The sequence below is a fragment of the Pristis pectinata genome, chromosome 9 (assembly GCF_009764475.1).
Source record: "Pristis pectinata isolate sPriPec2 chromosome 9, sPriPec2.1.pri, whole genome shotgun sequence".
Taxonomy (NCBI): Eukaryota; Metazoa; Chordata; class Chondrichthyes; order Rhinopristiformes; family Pristidae; genus Pristis; species Pristis pectinata.
The window spans coordinates 62412593-62430612 of NC_067413.1; the positions used below are offsets into that span (position 1 = coordinate 62412593).

Genomic DNA, 18020 nt, shown 5'->3' on the forward strand with positions numbered 1-18020 from the left:
TTTGGAATAATCACTTCAGATAGCCTAAGAAGCTTGCAGTATCAACAGGGGAGTGTTCACTTTAGATTAGGCAAAAAGTGTTTTGGAAAAGTAGTTGGATTTTCATAATGGCACTTCAACTGTAATGCTACACAAGGATGTGCAAACCAGGAAGTTTCACAAGTTTGTTCCTGATCAATGGTGTTGCCATTACGGCAATGCAGTTGCTGAATATTAAACTTAAGGCAAAGTTCCCCTTCACCCTCCCTCCCTCCCTCTCCTTTCTTCCACCCCCCCCACCAAAAAAACTAATCTTACTCCAAATCACTGCTCATTCTGCAAATCCTTCCCTCTACACTGCACAACAACTTTCCATCAAAGGATCACATCTCCATCACAAATAGGCAATGTCTGGTTAGAAGATATGGGGGGCGGGTGGAGGGGTGATAGTAGCAGTAGTATTTTGTAGGCTGCTTCGTTCCTTGTTCAGTTTACCATGGATAAAGTAGAATGTCCAAAGTACTCAGGGAACAGCACCTTGTATCCCACCTGTGTAGTCCACAACCCAAGAGCATAACATTGAATTCTCCAAATTCAGGTAACCTGCATTCCCTCTATTCGTTTCTTTCTCCTGACTTCTTTTTCTTCTCTTGCCACCCCCCCCCCCCCCCCCCCCGAAAAAACATTGACCATCCCTTTGCCTCCATAGAATCTGCCTGAGCTGCTGAGTTCCTGCAGCAGCTTTTTTTTGAACTCCAGACTCCAGCACCTCCAGTCTCTTGTGAACAAAGTACTTGTTTACTTTGGCAATGATCAACTATTTCAGTTGCCTACAAATTGCCACGTGACTATTAAATTCAGTCCGTGGGGGGAGTGGGGCGGGTGTGGTGCTGGGGAAGAGGAGACTCAACATGGTAAAAGCAACATAGAGTCTGCCAATGGGAAAGCTTTTTTTGCACGTTACTCTACTTGGAATTGCCTGTTTCTTTCCCACTTTCTGTGCTCAGTAGGCAGATATCAAAGATTGTTTATAATAGGAGTCAGCCATATGCCTCAAGCCTGCTGTACCATTCAGTGAAACTGTGGCAGATTTTGTTTTGGATCTTTGATTTCTTCAGATGCAAACATGTAATTAGCTAAATCTATGGATTAACTGGAGCTCCAAGGAAGCTGCTGACTTAATTTTAGTATAGGATTGTGAAAAACAACTTTGAGAGGAACTTGTCTTGAAGATTGCATAAATATAATAAAAAGCTGGTGCAGACCATTTGGCTCTTCATCTACCTTGTCAAGCCCCACTAGAATAAAACAAAAATTCTTAAATCTAGAGACTACAGACTTGTTCTGCTTAATCTCGTCTCAAGGACACTTCACATTTCAAATGTATTTCCCTTTGGAGGGAAACCAGACTGGTACAGAATATACTGCATAATTTCAATTGTTTATTGTACAGAAAATTGTGTTGCATTAAAGGCCAATAAGCCTTTCACCATCTTCAAATTTGTGCTGTACCTGTGTGTTAACTTTAATTTGTGTTTGGGACCAGAGTGTCCTTGATCAACAATACTTGTCAATATCTGAGGGATTGGATAGACCAGTTGGAAGCACTCACACTGAGATTACTTGTGACTGGCGAAAGAACCAGAGTGAGGAAACATGGCTGTTGTGATTGGGACATATTTGCGTGGTGATTGATGCAGCAAGAAAGTAGAATTAATTGGATATCTCTGGCAGAGAGCCACGATAGGTTAAGTGGCTCCCTGCATGCTAGGTCACTTACGGAAGAATCATCTTTCAAGAAAGACCAAGGAATTGAGGGTTGTAGGGAACTGGCATAGAAGTGGAGTTGAGACCAGCATAGATTAACTGTGATCATATTGAATGGTGGGGCAGAACTTGCAGGGCCTGGTGGCCTACTCCTATTTTCTTGCATTCTTGTGTTATTAATTCTATTTGAATGAAAAATATCATTGCGTAATGCATTTATTTCAACTGCAGTGCGTGAGAGTGGGGAAATGCTTAGCCTTGAAAGTTTTGCACCTGGAAGATTTTAACTGTCTGAGCTTGTAGAACTTCCCTGAAGCAAAATTTAGCTTTATTCTCAATAGCTTGGCAAATATAATTACAGAAAATTGGATTTTGATGCAATATCATTCTAATTTTGAACAAATACATCTAAGTGAGTGAAAATGGAAGGAATGTTTCAGGATATTTTGTACTGGTACGAATTTTTTTCCCTCTGCTAATAAGGCTCTCAGGGCTACAGACCCAAAATTTGATCTAGTACAAAGTCTTTTTCTTTGAGTAGCCTGTCCCTTTTTCTACAGAGAAATGAATGAGTCCAGAGTTTGTCTAAAATTCAGATGGTCACTTTGCAGAGGATAGTACTTAGTGATATAATTTCATTGCTGTATTTTAGTTCCATTCAAGAGAACTTGGCTTCAACGTTTAGTTTTGTTCAGCAATGATTTTGAGATGACTTGGTGTTTGACGTGTTATTAAATGCTGCATCAAGTCGACATCTTAATGCGTCAAATTTGTGTCATGTTATAGGTTTACAAGATACTTGTGAAAAATCATCTGGAAGAAAACTGGGTGGTTTTCAGGAGATATACAGATTTTTCACGACTAAATGATAAGGTTTGTACAACTTTTTTCCCCAATTTTATCTATTTAATAACAATAAAACAAATATTGCTAGTTCATATTTAATGAGCATCATTTTTGCCAAGTTGAGTGTATGTACACTCCCAAGTTTACATTATTGGACAACAAACATTTTTCATCCCAGCTGAATTGATGGCATGATCTCTGACACATGTCAATGAAAGATCCCCAAATTTAAAAATAAAACTTACTTTGAAGATTAGAATTGGCAGTTTGTCTGGTGCCTCTGAATGTTTCACTTAATATTACACAATTGAGATTAATTGATTGGCATAGAAGGAAAAGGATAAATGTTTCAAGCATTTGTACAGTGATCTGTAGTGTTTTGATCTTTTACATGCAGTCAAGTAAATGTTGCATTAAGAGGAAAAGAAAACATGAGTAGCTGCCCTCGCATCAAGATTCCTTTTAAAATTCACTGGATCCTTCGCAGAACTCGGATCCATTAGGCTTCAGTGAAATATGAACTAGCCAGAGTTGTACCTGTCAAAGGAAGACTGGTGTGTGGAGACCTCTGTAGTAATGGCTTGGCTTTTAATTATGGAATTGTCCTTGGCCCAAAAATCTCCCTATGTCATCAATCTCTTTTGTTAGCCAAACAAGAGCAGGGTTGTTCACTGATTTATTCCACTTTTTGGCTCTGTTCACATCTTCGACAATGAAGTAACATTTTTGACTTACAGCAAAATCTGGATAACATCCAGGCTTGCTTCAAGAGCAGCCAGCAGCACTCCTACTACAAACATTCCAGATAAGGACTCTAAACAATGCCTAATTATCTTCTCTAAATGCAAGTGCAGTACTGATGCTGAGAATCTACTGACAGTATCTTTGATTACTCTGAGCTTAAGCTCAACTGTACTAAAGTGTATTTGCACCTTTACAAGTTCAGGGCAGAGGCTAGTTACTTTTGTGATCACCTGTTTCAAAATCTTTTGATTATCCTTGTGATTATGATTAATTCCAAGTTAATAATGGAATTATGACTGCCAGAATAGTGGATTATCCATAATAAAATCCAAGAAGCTCAGCATCATTCAAGACTATAACTTTCTTGAAAAATATAATACTTACAAAACAAGTGTTGTAAGTGTTTCTTGATTTGGGTTTTTAAAATTATTTACCTAAAGCTTAAATTATTTCCTGCTATAAAAGAAAAGATGTGTAGCTAGTGTACTTGAGGCTTGAATTTGACATTGAATAAAACTTCTGCTTGTGATTGTAAGAGTTGCTGAAAATTAAAAGGTTCACATTGCTTTAAGGGTTTGTGACATTTAGTTGGTTTTATTCTAAATTGCCTTCAAACCAAATTTATCAATTTGACTCGTATCTTGCTGTAAGGTTGTCTTATAAAGTACCTTCACTTGTTAAATCACTTGTGCATTCTAACCTATTTAGACACCCAAGTAATTTTAACTATTATAACAGGAACTAGTTTTTTTTTATATATAGCACCTTTTTTAAATGTAGTAAGATGTGCAAATAGCTTCATTGACCACAATTTGGCAGAGGTCCTCAAGGAATATTTGGAGTGGATGACCAAAAGCTTGATCATTGAGTTGGGCTTTAAAGAGCATTTGAAGAAGCAAAATTTGTTCCTTGAATTTCTTTCAGTTGAAGGAGATGTTTCCTGGTTTTCGTCTCGCACTTCCTCCCAAACGTTGGTTCAAGGATAATTACGACCCTAACTTTCTAGAAGAACGTCAACTTGGCCTTCAAGCATTTCTGCAAAATCTAGTAGCACACAAAGATATTGCTAACAGGTATGTTAAAATAGTGTATGCTTGATGTACACAATTTATATGGATCTTTGATTTAACAGGACCACTTGTGGCATAAAACTTGTGCCTTTCACTTGTTCAGAAAGGAATAATTCAACTCAGTGCCTCAATTTAATATTTAAGATTTAATCACCTCATTTGTCAACTTGCATTGCCAAGTGATTAAGGATCATTGGAAATTGCAAGTCGAACTCTGAAAACGGGTAGTTCCACAGAAATTGCAAAACTGTTTCAAGATGTTCAGAGCCACTTGGAGATGGAAACATGAAAATGATGGACAAGTAGCAAATCAGCTGAGCCACGATGAATTTGTTCATCCACTTCTACACATCTAATAAAGGCACAAAAACATGTACACGATAAATGTTTAATTATTTGGCACATACTGGTTTTGACAAGTGGCAGTTGGTCTGGGCAGCATCCCAAACTTGCCTGTTGTAATCTTCTTCAATGTGGTTTAGCCACAATGGCTTGACATTGAAGTCTTGATCCAGTGCAAGGCTGTCCAAGCTGACTGAACAAGCTCTTGCAGATTGGTAGCATAACCTGCACTCCAGTTGCTTTGGACCCATGTTACTGGATCAAAAGGCACTAAACACAAGGTTGGGATACATGGTGCTCTTGGGTGGTAAGCTCCAAGATTTTGACCCATTATCAGTAAAGGAACAGTTGCACAGGGGAGATCTGTGGCATTTTGTGATGGGGGAGAACTTATGGAAAATTTGTCCTCTTGGATGATTTGAGATAGTGGGTTTGAGATGCTTTCAGAGTTAACATCCTAGATCTTGTAGAAAGTTCCTGTAATAAAATCAATTTCTAACATGTTTGTCCTTTCAGCACTTCAGTGAGGGAGTTTTTGTGTCTGGATGATCCGCCAGGTCCCTTTGACAGTCTAGAAGAGAGTAGGGTAAGTTTTTGTTTAATTATCAGGGTGTGAATGGTTTTTTGTACAGCATGCCATTATTTTTACAGACGTTGAGGAATGCTGGGTGTGGGTGAGGTTGATACAATGGGTTCTAATTTAACATTAGACAGGACTATGCAAGTCACAAACGTTGCCAGCTTTTTGTGGGAAAGCAGATGGGTGAAAATTTGAATGTTAACTGAGCTGTGCTGCTGTTCAATCTTTGTTCCACTGACAGTATTTGGACATTTTATAGATACTGCAGAAGTTGGATGAAAAAAGTGTATAGTTGGTTTTGGGAGAATAAGACTTTCATATTTTATACTTGCATAACTGGCAGTGTGGGTTTCAGATCCTGTTATGGTTGATTGGCTTTGCCTCAGTGACTTATTGGTTTTGCTCGTGCTCTCTGTGAATATGGAGAGATTAATGGGCACCAATTACTTATTTACAATTTAGATCTTCTAAATTGTAGCTGTCGTGTGCTTTCTGTGGGGAAAGAGGGAATTTAAAACTAATTATAGCAAGAACTTGAATGATTTCAAAATGAGTTATAATTTGTGACTTCCTATTACAGCACCAGCATCCTTATTGTAAATTACAAGGTTCTTTGTTCCTGTCCTTTGTAGCAATGTATATAGAGTGATCCATTTGAATTCTAGGAACCCTGAGGATTGTGTGATTTGTATTAGTTCTTTGTGCTCCCTTGTACTGATTCCCTCATCATTAAAGTTTATAATATGTTCTCCAGCCAAACACAGAAATCTGTGCTCCTTGGACCATGTGGTAATGTTGGCATTAATCTTGTGCTCCTTGCACTGTAATATAAAGTGCACATCAAATCCCCAAAGCATTCCTCAATCACACAAATCTAAGTTGACATTCCAGGCCACTGCTGTGGAAGTGGGGGTACTGTCTGACCTGCTCTTTCCAATGAGGCATTAAATCAAGGCTCTGGTTGTACTCTCGAGTGGAGATAAAAGATGCAATAGCTCAATATAGAATATTTGGTGAGTTATTTCCCCATGTCTTGGCCAGCATTTATTCCTCAGTCAGCATCACCAGAAACTGATTAGGTGTCCATCACTTCGGTGTTCACAGGAGTTGTGTGCACAGTGGCTGCACATTACAATTGTTAATCTTGAAGCACTTGTGAAGTGCCTTGGAACATTTTGCTAATGGAGGTATAAATATGTAATAATATTGCTGGTAGCAATATGTAGTCACAAACTTGAAGCCAGCCCTTCACTGGGAAACACATGGAACTCAAAATTCTAAAAGTCCCAGTAATTTTTTTGCAGTTTGTTAGAACTTTGCTTGCATTGTCAGTGCTTCTGTGTGTGCACACAGGATATTTGTTTACCTACAAAAAAAAATCACACCAGCAAAATAGAAAATCAGTTGTCAAGTCGAGGACAATATAGATGAGCACTTTAAGACAGCATATCTAATTTTGTATTTTAGTTCTTATGTACCAGAGGATGGCAAATGGTGGAAACTAGAAAATACTACTGGCAGTCCTCAGGTTACAAAAGGGTTCTATTTCTGAGAACTGCAGCCCAAACTGTTCGTTAGTCAGAAATGAACAACAACAGTGTATGGGAAAGGATTGCAGAAATGGCTGTAATGTAAATAGATGTGAAAAGAGCAGTTGTCAGCTAGCCTCATTGAGCGAGCAAGTTCGCTCAGCTCAGCCAGGAAAAGGCACGAGGAAATGCCCTGTTCCCACCTGGTGGAAGATACCTGCAATAGCTGGCAAATCCATCCTGCCAGTCTCCCAAAAGCTCATCCATGTGTACAGGTGTCCATAAGTCGGGTGTTCGAAACCCATTGAGGACCTGTAGTATCCAAACTGTTTACAGGGGTATGATTAGTGAATGTTATTATGTGATCACTGAATATAACTTCAATTCAAAACTGGTTATGATTTGAGAATTTATCATGGGTGCAACAGATACAGTATAACATGTAAATTGTAACTCCCAGCATTATTTTCACAACTTTATACTTTGAGGATGGACACAAATGGTTGTTGGCTTAGACTATGGAATTGGTCTTAGGGTAGCAAAAACAAGCCAGGAAACTGCAAGCCAGTGAGTGTGACATCAGTCATGGGTAAATTGCTGGAGGGGATTCTGAGGGACAGGATCGACCAACACTTGGAGAGAGGGTCTGATTCAGGGCAGTCAGCATGTGTTTTTTGAGGAGGTAACCGTGAAGGTAGGTGATGGTAGGGCAGTGGATGTTTTTCTGGACTTTAGCAAGGCCTTTGACAAGGTCCCTCATGGCAGGCTAGTCTGGAAGGTTGGGTCACATGGGATCCAGGGGGGAGATAGCTGATTGGATTTATAATTGGCTCAATGCTAGGAAGCAGAGGCTGAAGATTGAGGGTTGTTTCTCCGGCTGGAGGTCTGTCTAGTGGTGTGCCACAGGGATTGGTGCAGGGTCCTTTGTAATTTATATAATGATTTTGATGTAAATATACATGGCATGGTTGGGATCGTCTACAGACTTACCTAAAATAGATGGTGTTGTAGGCAGTGTAGAAGGTTACAAAAAAATTACAGGGGGATCTTGATCAGCTAGGTATGTGGGCTGAGGATTGGCAAATGGCTTTTGATCCATATAAATGTGAGGTACAGCATTTTGGGAGATCAAGCCAGGGGAGGACTTGTACAGTGAATGGTAAGGTCCTGGGGAGTGTTGTGGAACAGAGGAACCTAGGAGTGCAAGTGCATAGTTCACTGAAAGCAGCATCTCAGGTAGATAGGGTGGTGAAGGTGTTTGGCACACTGGCCTTTATCGGTCAGGGCATTCAGTATAGGAGTTGAGAAGTTGTGATGCAGTTCTAGAAGAGGTTGGTGAGGCCACACTTGGAGTATTGTGTACAGTTTTGGTAACCCTGTTACAGGAAAGATCTTAAACTAGAAAGAGTGCAGAAATGATTTACCAGGATGACCTGATAGAGGTGTATAAAATCATTAGGGGCATAGGGTGAAAGCACAGGGAGGAGGTGCTTAAAAACGAGGGTATAGGTTTAAGATCAGAGGCAAGAGATTTAAAAGGGACATCAGGGCAGCTGCTTCAGGGTGGTGCGTATTTGGAATGAGCTGCCAGAAAGTGGTTGAGGCAGGCACATTAGCAACATTTAAAAGCCATCTAGATAAGTACATGGATAGGAGAGGTTTAGTATGGGCCTCGTGGGCAGATGTGACTAGCTCACTGGGCAACAGTTGGCATGGGCGAGTTGGGGCGAATGGCTTGTTTCCATGCAATAAGACTCTGACTCTAACTTGATGATGATAATAGTGAAAATGTCCTAAATTCTGCATTTACACCGTTTATTTTCAGTTTCATTCTCTAGATTACTCATTTCTGTTTGACATGATATCTTGGAATTTTGTACTGCAATTTAGTAACAACAGAATTCTATGAAAAATCCAGAATATTAAATTTTTAGTTGCCCTCCACAGGCATTCTGTGAAACCTTGGAAGAAACTAACTACAGACTGCAAAAGGAGCTTGCTGACAAACAGAAAGAAGTTGAAGCTTTGAAGAGATTGCTGGAAGAAAAACATCTTCATATAGAATTTTTAGAAAGTAGAGTAAGGTATTAAAACTTGCCTGGTGTCTCATGAATTGTTTTCTCTTGTGATTGGCTTCTTTCTTCTGGGATATCTGATTGCAAAGTGTCAGAATTGGATTGAGGGATGAATATTTGATGTAATTTAACCAGTTTGTTGTAAGTTGTTTCCATCAACTTCAAAGTCAAATCAGAAGAAAATTGTTCTTTTTAGCATTTGGTGACTTCCACTAGCTGTTTTAAAAGAACTCCAGCAATGGTGTCAGGGCATATTTCACTTTCGCTACGTAATTACAGAAGCTAGTTCAAAAATTAAAACTGTTTCCCAAATAACCCTAGAATTGCATATACTGTTCATTTTAGGATTTTGTTGCTTTGCTCTTAATTGGATTTGAATCCTGAAACTTCCTAATACCACAGGAGTACCTTCACCAGAAGGACTGTAGCAGTTCAACACCATCTTAAAGGAAGATAGGGAGAGGCAGTAATATGTTGGCCTTGCCTGTGATGCCTAGAGTCTGAAGACTAATAGAGGGTTAATGACAATTGGTATGTGGGGAACCTTGGATAACCCTAAAGACCATTCCACTGTATCAAGTTATGTGCAATGATGCTGGATTATGCAATAATTCAAATGGACTCTGCCAGTTTTTGAAAAGAATTGCAGAATCTACTCCAGCTATCAGTCTAATTTTTAGTTTGTATTCCATGGTGAGAACTTTGACTTTTTTTTCTTTTCCTTATCTGGGCATCAAATGATTGAACTATCTCCCCACAAGTGTCACTGTGCACAAACAAGTCTTAAGTTCTGGGGAAAGCCACCCCTTGACAATTCAAAGATTCTACTCAGTTGTTCTGGTTAGTTTACCACATCTTTTTATTCAAGCTAATGTTCTGGTTTTCTGCTTCATTTGTCACAAATCGTGTCAGACTCGATGCGAAAATACACCATATGCAGTAGAACTAGCAAATTGTCTACTTTGTGAATTGAAACGCATTGTGTATTCTCTTTTTGTAGGGAATTATCCTTGGAACAAGAAAACACCCGTAGACCCTCTGGGCAGGAGAGTGAATGTAGTGGGGAAGTTGAGTCCTCAGCAGTTGAAGCTGACCAAGCTGTAATAGAAGATAACAGGTAGTCATGCCCCTGATTTTCCTACTTGGGTTTTCTTTGCTAAGAAATGTGTACTTAAAATGGCATGCAGCAATGATTCACAAGATTAATTATTAGGATGAAAGGCCAGTAAACTACTCAATGTAGACTGACCTGATACTCTGGAGTTAAGAAGAGGGTACCTTCGAGATTTTTTTTTAAATACACTTGAGGGTTTGATGGGACTGATGTCTGGAAACTATTCTACCATTTGCAGAGATTAGAGCAAAGGAACATAGTGTCAGGATAACAGGTTGGCCATTTAGGAATAAGATGAAACAATTCTTAGGTTTATGAATCCTTGGAGTTCTCTACAAGGGAGAACTGCAGATACTTGGGTATTCAGAACATTCTCTGCTAAGTCTTTGGGCACAAATATTGAGAGAGTTGGGATAGGAATTGTGTAGGGAAGTTGGTGTAGAAATTTAGCTATCAAAATAGCAGAGCAGACTTGAGCCAAATTGCTCACACCCATTTATATTTCTTGCCCCCATTCCCTATCCTGTGCTTGAGTGATCATATTCCTGTGTAGAGAGATTCTCAGCTCATCCTGTTGGACACAGTGCTAGTCTGGTCTAGCTGATTCATAAAGCCACAGACTGATTTCACTTGATTGGTGATGACCTTGGAAAGAATCTTGCAAACCATTTCAGTACAGGCAACCCCTACATTATGGCCATTTGGGTAATGTAAATTTGCCATTACAAAATTTTCAAAACACTACAGAATAAAATTTGCTGCTGGAATTTATTGGGGGGGGGGGGTAATGGGATGAGAAGGGTAAAAAGTAGAATTTATACAATGCACTTCTTTCAACTTGCGTTTCTTGACGCATGTACAGATTACTTGACTTCACCTTGTATATTTAAAAATAACAAGATGGACAGTTTGCTTGGAACACAACTCCCCTCGACACCACAGCATGGGTTGCCTGTAGTGAGATGGATTATTCATTCCTGATTTCCTCCCTCTCCCTTTTCTGCTGCTCGATGAGGGTGATGATTCACTTCCTTGTGGATTCTGACATTCTTCCAGCCAGAAGCATGGCACTGTACACTTCCACTAGGTCTGCACCAATCCAGTTCCATAAAGGAAAGTACAGTAAAGCTCCAATATCCCACTGTTTGGAAATTCAAATGATTTGGCATCTGGCCAACAGGTAACATTTGCCATGCTCACTTCTAACCTTGCAGAGTCCCTGGAGGAATTTATTGTGCTGTGTAGCATCTTTTGAAAGTGCATTTGGATAAGAATAGGGATTAACATCCAATAGCCCAGAAAATCTGGCACTGAAGTCTGGTGTGTGCAGATTATTGGAGTTCTGTTGTACAAACTCAACTCATAAACCATTGCTTCCAGGAGTCTTAATTACCTGTAAGGAAATGACAGACCTTGTCAGCCCTTCTGAGATTAATGGTTGGTCCAGACTCTTCCACATGTTGACACCTAAAAGTTCCATGCTGTAAGTTCTGAGAGGCGCTGCTACTATGGCCTTAAAATCATACAGCCCAACATATGATTTTTTTTTTCCAGACCCTTAACACTCAGGATGGAGATTTGTTATTTGAATCAAAATCTTGGTTTGTGGAATTTTTCACTTTTAATTCCATTGGAGGAAGACAATTTTATTTTCACCTTTATTCTCAGTAACAATAAGAAAGTCAAACCCATGATTAAATTATCTACTGTCACCTCGGAAGCATTCTGAAACTTTTGCCCTATCTGTGCTGATTTAAATCTTTGCTCATTTAGGCATCATTTGTTTCTTGCAGACCATCCTTGTCTGTCTTTGCCTAGCTTCTAGTGTGTGTGGGGAAACTAAGCCCAGAATGATTATTTAACATTAACTTGATAGAAAATCTTGTCTGTATAGGGAATTCCTTTTGTACTGCATTTCCCACAAGTGCAACAATACTTAAATTCTTTTATTGATTGTAAAGGTTCTGTGTTGCTGCCAATGCAGTCTGTCCTCAGTATTCTGCCCTGAAACTTAAAGCAGTGGCTGAATAGGAATGTGTGTATAAAACAAAAAGGGCCCAAAGGCAGTATATGTGGAGAAGAGAACATCTGTGAACTTTGCCTCAATCCATTTAACCACCCCCACCTCCCTCTTCCCGCTCCCCCCACTTTTAGGAAAAGATGCTCTTACTTGTGTCGTTGCTCTCAATTTGTTTAAAACTTTTTTCCAGTTTGGGGATGGAGTCTGATATAGAACAAACTGCAGCCTGTCAGAACAGTCCCATAACTGAAGCTTCATCCGTAGAAGAAGCCCAAGCTGCTGAAGAAGACAAATAGAACACCAAGCATTAGTATTTGTTGATGCTGATGGTTAATCTTGCTGGTAATATAACCATAGCTGTAGCTGGAATACAGCAAAAGGCTTTGTCTCTAATTTGTTATTTGTGTATATTTTTAGGATTTGCCATTCTTCCATAACTAAATATCTCAATATATTTTTGCTTGATGCAACAGATTTTATTAATCTGCTCTGCTAGGCTTCCTTGTGCAATTAAGCTCAATCACTTATTCACAATTTGGGCTATTGGTTCTATTGTAGATACATTGTCTTGTAACATTTTAGTTTTCTGTAAGCTGCATTCAGTTTGTATCTGGAAATATGCAGGAATAAGTTTAACTTGCATTACACAATGATGCAAGTGATATTACAACTTGAGTAATCCAAGCCATAGTTGCCCTGCAACATACAAGCAGTTTTCCAGAACTAAGTAAATGGAGATGTCTGAATGTTCTACATAGAATAATGTTGGATTTCTCCAAAACTAAAGTGCAAGATTTCAATGGGTCTCATTATAACTCGAATTGAAGCTGAATGTCTAAATGTTGTCTCAGCAATAGAAGTTGCTTAAGTGAATGGGCGCAAATGCAGTATGTAATTTTTTTAGTTCTGTTCCCTAAGCTTTAAATTTTTATCGTAGGCAAATGTTATCAGTTTTGTCACTTTTTCCAAGCTAGCTAGAGTTAATCTCCAAAAGGTTTTGATTTGACAATCCAATAATGTGTATGGCAGTAGCTTGCTAAGTACTGACAAGGAAACAACATTCACCAGGTTTTATGGTGCACTTCATATTAGAATATTCTGCCGAGTATCATTGGTAGAAGACACGTTAGATATATGGTGCCTTTTAACTGTTGCAATCAAAGTAACTAGTTCTGCTTCATTAATGTTGGTTCATTAGAGTTGCATGCCTTGGTTATGCTAAGTGCCTTGTTTCTCTGGATTTGCAGGAGTTGTAACCACATTTGTCAATTGCTTTTATTTCATTTGTTTTGCTTCAACTAATATTTGTTGCTGAGAATTTATTATTGGCTAGTTACAAAGCCAAGGTGTAGGATATTTTGAGTATACCAGAACTGCCTGATTTTTTTTAAATTGGATGTATTTTTAATTTATGCTGGTGATTGAGTTGCAAAACCCCTAAAGGACTTTTAACTGAAGTGTGGGTGTAATCTTCCACTGGAAATCTTGGTGTCATGTGTTGTTATACATGGAGTGCCAAATTTGAAGATTTTACTGCATGACTTAAATTACAGGCAACCATGTGGTTACCCCACCATAATAAGAACATTTTGTGCAGAAACAAATACAGCTTTCTGAAATTTGCATGTTTGAATTGAACAAAGTATGCTGTTTTATTTTAAATAAAGATTTTTTTTAGCCAATTGATATTTGGTGATCTTTAACTTTCAAAAATCATGTGTATTTGAAGTACCATTTTCTTAAAACCTACCAACGTTTTCTGAAAGATATTGCTGAATGATGGGGCTTAGACCAGTTAGATGATCACTTGACCCTAGATCATTGTTATTAATTATTATGGTAACTAGGCTGAAAATTATGAAGGTGGGTGGTGAGGAATCCTTTTGAAATCCTTTGGATAAAATTACAGAAACCATTACTTTTAAATATTGCAATATGGAGCATCTGAAATGAAATTAATTATCATGGCCTATTAAGGAAATACTTGGCCAATCTAATTTACTGGTTAACATTAGTGTTGTGGTGAAGATGCTCAGTAGGATGAGTGCATATAGTGTAGTTAGATTTTAAAAACTTGATTTCCTTTTGAGATCATTGAAACTTGCAATGGATATTTAAATAGTAGCTCAAAATTGTAGTTGTAAAATCAGCTTGGAGGTGTTGAGGGAAGCAAAGATCTGTAAGGACTTAAACACTTTAATAATTAGGTCTACCAGATATGAGTGCTGAAAAGTGGGTAGACAGTGCAAATCTTGATGTAAAATGTAAAACTGTGCAAGGTGAATTGAAAATATTTGATGGCCCTGAAGTTATAAAAGGTACTAAACATCTTGTTCAATCTCAGAAGTACATTTGGGTGTCCTAATATTAACAATGTTTTCTTGCAATGTGTTTAGAGCAATGTTAACACTTTCAACATTTGTTCCCTTATTTGTCTCATGGCATAAATGTTTGCCAAGTGCAAATTTGCAGAACCCTCAAGTCTAGCTGAAACTGCTTGGGATTTAAAAACATTGGTCACTTGGACTTAGCAAACACCTTTGTCCATCACCTTTCACATGGCAAAGAATTGTACTCATGAGTTGCTGCAATTGCTTATATTGCCATTGAATGTTGGCATTAAAATGCTCACCTTTTCCACACTTTATCAAACTAAACTTAAGCATCTCATGGTTGTATTCCAACTTTTTGAGAAAATATCTGCAGTCATCTTGAATAATTTTAAAATGTTCGTGTTACACAATGTTACTTTTCCTGGCACAGATGAAAAGGTTGTGGTCAAATGAACCACAGTTGGCAAAAAGCATGCTGAGTGTATTGTAACTTTTTCATTGTGATATGATGGTGTGCGCTCTCAGCTCCTTTTAGGAACATCTTTTCATAGCTTACACAGACATTCAATTGTTTCCAAAGATTTGATGATAAACTTCATCAGTGGTACTTGCAGAGAAGACCAAAGAAACTTTGCTTGTTCTAGATGTGCCACTCATCTCCAAGTGTAAAACTTGTATCCTGCTCCCAAGAAAATTAGTAATCTACCATAGTTCCCCTGAAAGTGGCAGCACAAGTAGATACTTGCCTTCATAAGTCAGGATAGATGATAAAAATTGAGATATTATGTTGCAACTTGGAGTATTGCATGCAGTTCTGGTGGTCACACTGAAAGATGTGGTTATGGTAGAGAAAGCACAGGAATTTCACCAGGATGTTGCCTGAATTGAAGGACACCAAATTTGGGGAGAGATTGGATAGGCTGGGCTTGTTTTCCCTGGAGTGAAGGAGACTCGGGGGTGATTTTTTTTTAAGAGAGGCATGGATGGCCAATCTTTTGTCCCATGGCAGGTGTACCAAAAGGGCATAGGTTTAAGGTGAGAGGAAAGTTTTTACATACAAATGTGCTGCCAGAGGAGGTGGTGGAATTGTATCCAATTATTACATTAAAGAGGCATTTAGATGTGCACTTTTAGGGAAGGTTTGGAAGGATAGGGTTCTAATGCAGGCAAGTTGGATTAATGTCAATAGGCAATGAGGTAGGCATGGAAGTGGTGGGCCAAAGTGCAACTGACTATATGCACAAGAGACTTTATTTTGTGCAGATGCTGGAATCTGGAGCAACATGCACAAAGTGTTGGAAGAACTCAGCAGGTCAGGCAGCATCTATGGAGAGAAATAAACATAACATTTTATGTCAAGACCCTTCAGGACTGGAAAGGAAGAGAAGGAGCACATGCAGGTGATTGGGGGGGGGGGGTTTCCAGGCAATAGGCAGAAGGTGGGAGTGACATGTCTATCCATGGCCTCTACTGCCATGTTAATGCCAGATATAGGTTGGAGGAACACCTCATATTCCACCTTGGTAGTCTCCAACCTGATGGCTGCGACATTCATTTCTCTAACTTTTGTTGCCCCCTCCACCCCCCCCCCCCCACTTTTCTCCCTCTTCCCACCTTTGTCTTCCCTCATGACACGCATTAACTCCAGCCTCCCAAACAACCTCAACCTACTGCAATTTGCCTACTGCTGAAACAGGTCTACAGTGGATGCCATCTCCCTGGCCTTACACTCATCTCTGGAGCATCTGGACAGTAAAGACGCTTATGTTAGACTATTGTTTATTGACTACAGCTCTGCCTTCAATACTATAATTCCAAGCAAATTCACCACCAAACTCCAAGACCTGGGACTCAACACCTCCCGTGGTAACTGGATCCTCAATTTTGACTAACAGACCACAATCAGTGAGGATAGGCAGTAACAGCTCCAGCATGATTATTCTCAACACTGGTGCCCCACAAGGCTGCATCTGCAGGCCTCTACTCCCTATATACTCATGACTGCGTGGCTGGATTCTGCTCTAATACCACTGTAGTAGGTTCTATCTCAAATAAGGATGAGTTGGAATACAGGAAGGAGATAGAGCTTAGTGACATGGTGTCATGACAACAACCTTTCCCTTAATGTCAGCAAAACAAAAGAGCTGGTCATTGACTTCAGGAAAGGGGGTGGTGTACATGCACCTGTCTACATCAATGGTACTGAGGTCTAGAGCTTCAAGTACCTAGGAGTGAACATCACCAATAGCCTGTCCTCGTCCAACCACATAGATGCCACAGCCAAGAAAGCTCACCCAGTACCTCCTACTTTCTCAGGAGACTAAAGAAATTTGGCATATCCCCTTTGACACACTAACTTTTTATTGATGCACCATATAAAGCATCCTATCTAGATGCATCACAGCTTGGTATGGCAACTGCTCTGGCTGGGACTGCAGAGTTGTGGACACAGCCCAGCACATCAGAAACCAGCCTCCCCTCCATGGACTCGGTGAAGCAGCCAGCATAATCAAAGACACCACCCACCCAAGTCATTCTCTCTTCTCCCCTCAGGCAGGAGCCTGAGGGCACATACTACCAGGCTCAAGGCCAGCTTCTATCCCACTGTGATAAGACTATTGAACGGCTCCCTTGTACAATGAGATGGACTCTTGACCTCACAATCTACCCTGTTATGACCTTGCACCTTATTGTCTACCTGCAATGCATTTCCCTGTAAATGAGATATTTTACTATGTATTATGTCATTGTTTTTACCCTGTACATTCTCAATGCACTGCATAATGAGTTTTTCACTGTACCTCAGTACATGACAATAATAACCCAATACCTCATTCCTGTGGCCCTGTCCCTTCCCCTGCCCTCATGACCAGATTCCTCCTTGCGTGTGTGCTCCTGCATGCGTGTGCTCCTCCCTCTCCCCTGACCACCTTATTCTGGCTTCTACCCTCTTCCTTTCCAGTCCTGCTGAAGGGTCTCAACCCAAAATGTTGACTGTTTATTTCTCTCCATGTACGCCTCCTGTCCTGCTGAGTTCCTGCAGCACTTTTTGAATATGTTGATATGCACAAAGTGCATAGTGAATAGATGGGGCATTTAAGTTGTATTACAGCTGCATAACTCCTTAGGCCACATTTAAAGTACTGTATGCAATTCTGATTGCAGCACTCCAGTTAGGATATTTGGGGGGGGGGGGCAAGAGAAAGTATTTATGTTTTAAACACAGTAGTCTGTATGTGGAATGCACTGTCAGCTGAAGTGGAAGAAGCAGATACGATAGCAATGGTTAAGAAGCATTTAGACAAACACACAGGAACTAGAGGGACGTGGACCATGTGCAGGCAGATAAGATAGGCATCATGGTCAGTGCAGAAATGATGGGCTGAAGGACCTGTTCTTATGCTGTTCAACAAACTATACAGATGAGAAATTCAAGTTATGGTCTCCACCTTGTACAAAATAGGTCGGCAATCTCATACATCCTGCTTCACGCAATGGAAAACTATCCATAATTTCAAACATCATTATTATCCAGATACCCTGTTGGCACGGATGTGCAAGACAACCTCATCAGGCTCTACTGTCAAGCCCTTGATTTAGTGCTACATCACCTCAATCAGT

At 39.6% G+C, this 18020-nt stretch overlaps 1 protein-coding gene across 7 annotated transcripts in view; it reads left to right on the plus strand.

Moving 5' to 3' along the window:
• snx16 (sorting nexin 16) overlaps nucleotides 1-13752 on the plus strand; it is a 34269-nt gene extending 20517 nt beyond the window's left edge. For 3 of the 7 annotated variants that reach the window (XM_052023776.1, XM_052023778.1, XM_052023779.1), the window contains 6 exons: nucleotides 2533-2619; nucleotides 4261-4409; nucleotides 5265-5334; nucleotides 8805-8941; nucleotides 9933-10049; nucleotides 12257-13742. In XM_052023776.1, coding sequence (XP_051879736.1) covers nucleotides 2533-2619; nucleotides 4261-4409; nucleotides 5265-5334; nucleotides 8805-8941; nucleotides 9933-10049; nucleotides 12257-12362 — 666 coding nt within the window. In that variant the 3' untranslated portion in view covers nucleotides 12363-13742. Of the gene's footprint in view, nucleotides 1-1732; nucleotides 1864-2532; nucleotides 2620-4260; nucleotides 4410-5264; nucleotides 5335-8804; nucleotides 8942-9932; nucleotides 10050-12256 lie in introns of those variants that run through there. The other 4 variants (XM_052023782.1, XM_052023777.1, XM_052023780.1 and 1 more) reach the window with 4 other exon arrangements.
• Nucleotides 13753-18020: the final 4268 nt, after the last annotated feature.